Genomic DNA, 9,710 nt, shown 5'->3' on the forward strand with positions numbered 1-9,710 from the left:
TACATGTTACCTTGTTTCTGTCTTTGCTTTTTGTTTTTCTTGCTCTTGTGTTTACACTTCAAAATAAAAGAAAATTATTATTAAAAAAGATTAACTATAGAATTCGAACACAGGCTGAGTGGCTTGGAAGAAAGGTAAGAGAAGTACGAATGTGCCATGGATCATATGCTATGAAGAAGCAGAGGCAATTCTAAATTAGGCATCTTAATGAATCTTGTCTACAAGTCAAGAAAAGTAAACTGAGAGCAGAGCTTTCACTGTCATTCATATTACCCAAATAAAAGGATATTGTTAACTTTGAAACAAAAATAAAGATGAAATGGAGACGGATATGGCAAAAATCTAAGCTAAATACTGTAGTTGACTGAGTTTCAAAATCTGAGTTCCACTTGCCAGTGCAAACGAAAATCATGTTTGAATTATCTCGTTATTGTAAACCCAATAAGTCAATAAGTGATTTTGATAGATAAAGTATTCCTACCACTACTGAGGGAGCTGTACCCTGAATATGGAACCAGAGGACATTTAAGTCAAGTCACTAATCTTGCCCTTTTAGGTTTACCTTCTTTTTCAGACACTAGAGAGGCAGGACTATGTAACTTTCCTATTTAAAACCTTTCACACTGGGAAGGAGGATTCACTGTACATGGGCAGAGGGGTTCTTATGGGGATGACAAAAGTGTTCTAAAAATGGTTTATGCTGACAGCTGCATGACCTAGTAGATATACTGCAAAAACCACTGTATTCAACCACCTTTAGTGGTATACATCTAGAATCCCAGCTCTCTGGAAGGCTGAAGCAGAAGGATTGCAAGTTTGAGTCCTATGTGGGCAACTTAGTGAGACCATGTATCAAAAAAAAAAAAAAAAATACAAAGGAATGGCTGACAACATAGCTCAGTATGAAGACCCTGGGTTCATTTCCTAGTACTCAAAAAAAAAAAAAAAAAAAAAAAAAAATACTGCTAATTAACTTCCCTACCAATCAGCGCTTCCCCAGGGGGTAGTCTGTGACTATTTAGCTCATCTCTCTAAACCTCAGTCTTTCCAGCGGCCCCACAAAGGAGATGTAAGCATTTAGCTTATAAAAACGTCCATGTCTATTTACATTCAGCTCTCTGGGGAGTCATATGCATCGTGCTATGCTGTAATTGTTTATTCACACATCCGTCTCCTCCAGACATGACCTCCATGGAGGCAGAGGCTATGCTGGGTCATTTTTGCACCTGCATGGCTAACTAGGTTGAGAAACCCAGTGAATACAGGAGTCAAATGTGTGAGTTAGCAAGTCCATTTCAGAATTAACCACCATAAGAAGAACAAGGACTATAAAGACGTATTCCAAATATCAAACCTTGGTAAAAATGGCCTACCTGGTAGTAATGTGGCCAGAAGGTGCTAATGGCAAGTTCCGCTTTCACCCAGCCCTCGGTGACTACGCCAGACACGTTCCAGACAGGGTTTCCCTGGGGTCCGCCATTGACCTTCACGTAGACATTCAAGGCCCCCGGGCTGGAGCGATCACGACTGGAGAAGTAGTAATGGAAGTCAATGCAGTGGGTATCGTTCTCCTTCAAGGTGGGCAGAAGAAGGTGGGCCTTCTGTCCAGAGGCCCTTCCAGAGCTGTTTACCATCATGAAGGATCCTAGAGCCCCACAGTGAGGGTGGGAAGTAGAGACAGGAGAGAAAAAAAAAAAATCTTTCTGAAAATCAATCATATCAATAAACATGGCGGCTAAAGAAATGCCTAGAAATAAAATCACTCTAAGAGGGAGGGTCTCATGGACCTGGAGAATACTGTATCTCTTCTCTAAACCTGGGGAGCATCTGCCATAATTGGGACCAAAAAAAACTCTCTTCAACACTGAACTTTAAGAATTAAGATATGATAGTACGTAGGAAATATTTTTACAAGATCAATAGTCTATAAACACATACTGAAAAAACATTATAGCCAACAGTTCCTGAAGGAGGCATGAAATAAAAACCCAGAAAGCTAGTTAACTGCAACCTCTGCAGGTGAAACAAGACGAAAATAGATTTATGCAAGCTTGAACTGTTTCAATGGAGGCAGAACCTCTACAATATTGGAGGTGGTATTACAAAAAAATCCATCTGGAAACCTGCAATTAAGGCAATAGACTGCTATTAAATGAGAGCATATAAAAGTAGAGTATAGTCAAGTAAGAAATAAAGTCCCTGAAGAAAATGTAAGAACCTACTAGAAGATGTTCAAGAGGAATGGAACTTCAGAATTCCTAGGCACTTACAGAGGGCTAGTACTAATGTTTGGTGTACTGTCTATATATTTTTCAATTTAATCTTCAGATGACCCTGGGAGATAGAAGATATTCATTTTACCTAAAGGTTAAGTGACTTTCCCTGGGGCCTCTTGGTCAGAGAGGAAGGGACCCAGGTTCTCTGTCACTTTAAAGTTGATGTCACTAGTACTATGTGCACAAAAACATCACTACAATTTCTAAGCAGCGAGCAGGCTAATTCATAGGGGAAAAATGAGTGTCTTTTCCTGACAGGTTAAATGGTTGGCCCCAGATCCTCAAGTCCTGCCCAGGATGCAAGTCTTTTGCCACTGACTCTGTAAGTCCTCCAAGTAAAAGCAGAGGATCTATCTCCATCTCTTGTCCTTGGGCTCCACAATGTCATTTACTTTGATCAACAGCATCCTAACAGGATTGTGGCAGAGGCTTAAGACGTGCTCGCCTCCCTTGACTTGCTCTCTTGTACAACAGCCAACTTTGCTAAAAAAAAAAAAAAAAAGTGGCTCAGATAGTTGCTGCCCTTCTCATCCTGGAATTAAGAGTAAACACACACGGAGGTGACCTAAGCTCAACAGAGAAGAGCCAAGCCAAGTCACTTGCAATTGGAAGCACAGTCACGTGACCCAAAGCTCAGCCTAGACCACCCAACCCCATAATGAATGCACAGACCCACGACTACCAGAATAAATGCTTATTCTCATCTGCCACTGAGTTCCTTTTGGGCTGATATGCAGCAAGCCTGCCACAAAACATGCCACGAACTTTCCAGTGGGCGTAGCTGGTACAAAAACTGCCCAGAGAAAGAGTTCTTCCACCACTACAGGTGACACAGCCTGGACAAACTAAAGAGATGCTGCAGAGAATTTCACAATCCACTAGAAAGGCTGAATGCTAGGACTTAAAGTCTTATGATTCTACCAAATAAATTGCATCATAAAACAGGATAGCTAAACATGAGTGACTCTGGGATGAATGTCTTACCTAGAAGACTACTGCTGTTTTGAAATTTCATTTTAACCACTAAAATCTTCATTCAGAACAAAACTGTAAAACAACTTATCCTAGTCAAGAGGACCCACTTTAGCAGACATAAGTCACCTAATTCTTTCACCCTAACGCCAGAAGAACTAACAGATGCCACTTAATAAGTGTCAGGCAATTCATATCTTGTTGGGTTTTAGAAGGCACCAATCATTTACACCCTGTCTCCTCTGAGTTCCAAATGAATTTATAAACTGACATAGCAAGCAATTGAGTTCAAAACCTCCATATTATTATTTACAAAGATGGATTACAGGAAGTATCTTATAGACTTGAGGCTAAATTAGTTTTCCTGTAACCCCCACCTGCAAATAGCAAGAGGAGCAACTGGGTGGACTAGACGCCACCCAAACTCTATCCAGATTCTTAGGACAATAACTTTCTCTGGGATACCTACTTATGACAGCTGGGTGGGCTTGAACCAAAAAGGAATCAATAAGAAGCCAGATGATGAAGACAGAGAATCCTGAACTAAATGCCTCCATATTTTGATCATTCAACCTGTCATAAAATTCACCAGGCACTGGATGTGAAGTAACTTATTCAAAAGAGAGTGAAATATCTTACTTTAGGGCCTGGGTGTAACTTAGGCTAAATGGAGACATGTCTCCAGGTCATAGACATTATCTAATTATCATAACCTCACAACCAGGCATGGAGGAAGAAACTACTGAAGGGGTACTGAAGCTCAGAGGCATGACTGAGCCATCATCCAGAGCCATATCTGTCTGCTGTCCTGTTGCTTACAAGGGTCCAGGTTTCCTTCAAATGAAGGATGGGTGCCTACCCCTGTCTCCAAGTAGTGGCACAACTCCCACAGGAACACAGAGGAGGCAGCCTGAGAAGAAAGGTGTGTCTGGCTCTCTCCACTCCAGATTCCACGAGGCCCTCATCCACACTCCAGCTCCTGTGCCTGCCAATTTGTAGCAGGTGCAAATAGACTCTGGACTGCTCCTAATCCTCAGTAGAGAAGTGGGAGAGTTTTCCTTCCACCAGCTCAGGGCCCCATTTTTTTTCCTCCTAACTTCAGCAGAAGTGCAAGCTGGTTGAGATTGGGTTCATTCCAGTCTATGTGACTTCATGTTCCCTTCATTGCTTGCTGGGAACATACAACGGAGTTTTAGTCAACAGAGCATGCGTATGCTCTGTACCTATTTCAGGCCTAGTCTATTAAAGCACCTCCCTCCAACCTCCATACCTCTTTCCTTCACCATTTTGTCTCTCAAAAAAACAGATGGTCTTCAGCCTTACAGCTTCAGAATTAAGAGCTTGTAAAAATTTGAAATCTCAGCCTCACCCCAAGCCTGTCAAATCTGAATATGCCTACTAGCCAGATCTCTAGGTAGTATCTATGCACAATGAAACGTGAGCATCACTGTTCCATTCTCTTTCCCCAACTACCAGCTGGATACTCAAGGTTTCAAGAACATTGAAGGTAGACAGATCCAGCATCAAAGGATCCTTGCTCCCGAATGATCATGACTGTACTGCAGGAATTCATCTATTAGATATACTGATTTGGAGCTTTAAGTAAAAAAAGAATAAACTCTCACTGGGTTATGGAGCCACTGAAATTTTGAAGCTTGTTATTTCCACAGCTAGCACTATTGTTATTACTTTGGCACCCTGGCAGGGGCCCCATTTCTTCCCAGTCTCTTTATTCAAGGAGATAAGATTGGAAACGATAGTTACTAAGCAAAGCTGCAAGATGCTCTAAATAGGGACATCATTAGGAACAGTAACCCTAGGCAGTAACTTGGAAGACATTTGAAATTAGAGCGGATAGAGTGTGGAAGGGTGCAGAAACAAGGCGCTACAGGGGCCGCTAGAGAGGTGTTGCCTTTGGAAAGGTAGGTTAGGACATCTATAGCTCCTTCCACATCCAGCCCACCTTCCAGCGGCCTGGCCATGGCCTCTAAAAGGGCAGACGGCCAAGTCTCTGAGTTGAGCACAGGCTACTATTTCTGAGAGTGCTCAAGAGTGAGGATCAATGTAGCCACACTCAGTGGGGCCCTCTTTGATCAACAGGTTGGGATAATTAATACCATCCGGGGCTGTCAGTTCCCTGGAGATCAAAAATGAGCCAGTCATTATGCCAAGATCAGTCAAAAACAAGAAAGAGGAAGATTGTAAATACATTCTTTTCCCTTTGCCCTTAAAAAAAAAAAAATCTAGTAACGTGATAAGGAACATAAAACAGCATTAGTTTCCTCATAGTTATTACACGTAACACTGAAAATTGTGGAATTAAACCAGGAAGCACTCTCTGGCTGGCCATAAATTTTGCGGTTTTCCCCCTCCGTGCATAATAACGCCTTGATAAGCACCCCGTTACTGATGTGTCTGTAACACAGATCCCCTTTTTGGAGGCAAAACACTTCTCTGTAGCAGATGGCGACTATTGTGTTTACACATGAGCACCTCAGGATCGCATTTCCTCACGTCGGCAGTAAAACGAAAGTCCTAATTGAGTTTTTAATGGCTTTGCACACTGTTCATTAAGATTACATGAGTACGCTCAGCAACTGGCAGCTGAGGGCCTGGAGCGCTGAGAACGCGAGGTGGTCCCTGCAGACAGGTGGCCCTGCCAGCTTCCAGCACCAGGACCCACGTGAAGGGAATGGAGGGCGGCAGGGACCCAAACGCTGTCGAAAGCCAGACATCTGTGGCGACATGGAACGAGTTCGGATCTCCAGTCAAGAAAGCTGAGTTTCAGTCCCACTTTTGCCATTCTTTTCTTAGGTATATGCCTTAGTGCAAGCCAATAAATTAACAGGACCTAAATTTCTTCACCTATAAGATGGGACAATGAAACCTACACATCAAAAGGTTTCTATCCATTTCCATTAATATTCAATGAAAATCAGTACTTGACTCAATAATTGTTAATTTTATAATAAAAGGCCAGTAGCAGATAATAGTGGGCCCAATGCAATTTACTGCAGCTAGTGTTTATTGAGAACTCACTCTTTCCCAGTCATTGATCTAAGTGTCTTTTATCAACCCAATAAATTAGTACCATACTAGTCCTATTTTAAAGCAAGGAATATCGAGACACTGAGAAGTTAAGTCATTTGTATGAAACCACAGAGTCAGAAAGCAGCCAAATAATCAACTGTAAGACCACTGCTCCGTAAGCAAAAAATTTAGTCTAGAAGTGTGCTCTCCAAATCAGTAACTAATGACAATTTGTGCATATTTAAAGTTATGTGCAATTTTTAAAAATCATGTCCTTAAAGATGCTAGCCACATTTCAAACGCTCGGTAGACACTGAGGTTAGTGGCTATACCATGTTGGAGAGGGCTGACATAAAACATTTCCATTGTCATAACAAGTCCTGTTGGATACTACTATTCTAGGCTCTAGAAATTAAATTCATTCAATCATAACTATATCGAGGTGAGAGACAGGAGATAAACTAACCCAACATGCTTAGTTTATAAATTCCAGGGGTTAGAAGTACAGTGACTTACTCAAGGTCACACAACAGAAGAAATATTTATATTCTGAGATCCTGATTCCCATCTCTGTTTCCACTATGGACAGCTCTGTCATCTTTGTCTGAGCTGTACTGGCTGTAAGAGTGACTCCCTGGAAAGCTACCTTAGTGGGGAAAATGTTATGTTGCATCCAGAAAACACAGCCTGAGGCATCCTACATGTCACTTGCTGTTCAAGAGAGCATGTTCAAACATAGAGGGCCTCACAGCTGCAGCGGTAAAGTGTCATTAAACAACCTTATTGAGGTCTTCACCATGCTGCATAAGGATAATAGGGGATGCGTCCATCGAGGGAGTCCTGAAGTCAGTTGGACTGGACTGCAATCTCAGCTGTACCTCTTCTCCCTGCACTAACCTCTACAAATCATTTCATCTCTCTCAAGCATCAATTTCCTCTTCTTTAAAATGGCCACAAAAGCACATCTCACACTGTGGTCAGGAGCAGTCTATAAAATACTACTTATCATGTGTTGAAATGAAGAAAAAACTCATTTTCAATTTAGCAGGGAGACCTTGATAGACTGAGGAGGAAAATAATAATCAAATCCACAGAGAAACATGGTGAAGCCTGCCAGCATAGTTCTACTTCCTACAGCTAATCTGGCACCAAGGCCAGGTATGTCCCACTCTTTCCTTCCCAAGCCACCTTTCTCTCCACTCTGATGGTCAGTGGCCTACTTCAGGTCCCTGGCATTTCAGTCATGGACTTTTGGTTGGTTGGTTTCACAGAACTTTATAGTAAGTGCAGTCCCCAATTCTCTTACTATCCAATGTAACATGAGCAAGCACCATCTTTCTGAGACACAAACTTGACCATGATCTGTCTTCTACTTCCCCTATCGTTCTTCCCCTATTTCATGTAAAGTTCATGTACAGTTTTTTTATGGAGATATTTGGAAGCTTGTACACTCTGACCTCAAGTGCCCTGTCTTACACAGGAGAGCATCCCCCTCCATACCACATACCTGCTCTGTGTTAGACAGAATAACAGCCTCTCTGACTATTCAAGTTTTAATCTCTAGAATCTGTGAACATATTTTGTCACATGGTAATGAGAACCAAGGTTGCAGAAAAAAAAATTGAAGTTGCAAATCAGATAACCTTGAGATGTAGAATTATTGTAGATTCTCCAGATAGGCACAGTGGAATTACAAGGGTTCTTACAAGTGGATGAGAAAGAGAAGACAAGAAAGAGGAAGGGAGAGAGGGCAGGAAAGAAGGAAGGAGGGAGGGAGGGAGGAAGGAAGGGAGGGACGCGGGGGTGGGGGAGAAAGTGTGTTGACCAGGTAAAGCTGATGGCTTTGAAAATGGAGAAAGGAGTTGTTAGCCAAACCTTCTAGATATCCTTAGTAACTATAAAAGGTAACAATACAGATTCTCCCCTTAGACCTCCAGAAAGAAACACAGCCTGATCTTATCTTGAGTTTCACCCAATGTGGCCTACTGGGTGCTCTGATCTCCAGAGATGTAAGATTTCAAACACTGTGCTGTTCCTAGCCACTAAATGTGTGGTAATTTTTAAAGGCAACAAAAGGAAGCCTAAATACATTGGAATACCCATCTCTGACAAAACTAAACAAAAAAAGGGGATATACATGAAGGACCATTTTGTATCTGCATATACAAAATAGTTAGGATAGATATACAGCTACTTTTTCTTAATTCAATGAGAAGAAAGATTCGTACTAATAGTGTTTAGACAGGATATCATGTCTGCATCTTGTGCTATGAATAATCACTATGAAGACAATAATATGCAATGTAGTAATTACTGTAACGGTCCTACTGAACTGTTTTGAAACTATCTCATTGCTATTTTTTCACAATAAAATTCATAAAAAATTAAAAAAAAAACACTCCAAACATTCTGTCCATAGCCACACCCTAGTTCTGCTCACAGGACTCCCTTCCCGAAATCTATGGGATCAGCCCAACTGGGATCCTTCTCAAACTATTTACATTCCATTTACTCTGAATGGCTGTCACTAAGGGACAGAGAGCAGTTATTGTTTCATTACTGTCCTTAGACATCACTGTACATGGACCCACGGTAGCTATTTTGGACAAGCCTTCATTTAAAATCCCCTAATGATGAAATTAAGCTATCTGGTCACAACAAACAGGCAAGAGGCACAAAAATGTCAAAAGGCACAATGCACTGCACAGTGAGAAAATGTATGTGCAAAAGAAACATGTAATGTGATGGGCATAAGCATCAAGCCGGTCACAAACACCATCATAAACCAATAGTCATAGTAACAAACACATCCCTCCACATTATGCATACTATCTGTGAAAGCAATCTAATTATCATGTGTCAAAAAAAAGAAAGAAGTTTGCTTCTTTTTTTAATACACTAGAAAATGGGGGAGGGTGCTAATTACAGCTTAATGGATACATATTATCTATTTAAAACAAGGAAAATACATCCTGAAATTTCAAAGGAGCTTCACATTGTGAGCGTTTTGTCAGTCAGTTTGTGTGAACAAGTAATAAGTATGTCTGTAATCATTCACTCAGACCAATAACTTGGGGTTTAAGCATTTCATATGCAAATTTGTGGAGGCAATTTTCCAAGAAACTGTTATCTGATAGTCCTTGCAGGTGTGGATAATGTAGTTTAAAAATGGGATTAAATCCAGGTGACTGGATCCAAGAGCACAGAGGAAAGGACTCAGGGCTGCCACACTCCGCACCCTGACTCAAGCAAAGTGGCCAGGGTGCTCATGGACTCCAGTGCACCCTCCTTCCCCCAAAGCCCAGATCCCTGTAAGCCCTCTCCCCATTCCCCTTCCTGAAAAACAGATGAGGGCAGAGGGAGGGAGGCAGAGGGGGAGAGAGGGAGAAAGGGAGAGAGAGAGAGAGAGAGAGAGAGAGAGAGAGAGAGGAA

The 9,710-nt window shown here is 41.6% G+C and overlaps 1 protein-coding gene across 1 annotated transcript in view; it reads right to left on the reverse strand.

Moving 5' to 3' along the window:
* Ptprt (protein tyrosine phosphatase, receptor type T) overlaps nucleotides 1–9,710 on the reverse strand; it is an 868,923-nt gene that overhangs the window by 784,657 nt on the left and 74,556 nt on the right. The window contains exon 3 of the mRNA XM_023714963.1: nucleotides 1,374–1,645. Within this exon, the coding sequence (XP_023570731.1) occupies nucleotides 1,374–1,645 (272 nt within the window). The remainder of the gene's footprint in view (nucleotides 1–1,373; nucleotides 1,646–9,710) is intronic.

The sequence above is a fragment of the Octodon degus genome, unplaced genomic scaffold (assembly GCF_000260255.1).
Source record: "Octodon degus isolate 3935 unplaced genomic scaffold, OctDeg1.0 scaffold00037, whole genome shotgun sequence".
NCBI lineage: Eukaryota > Metazoa > Chordata > Mammalia > Rodentia > Octodontidae > Octodon > Octodon degus.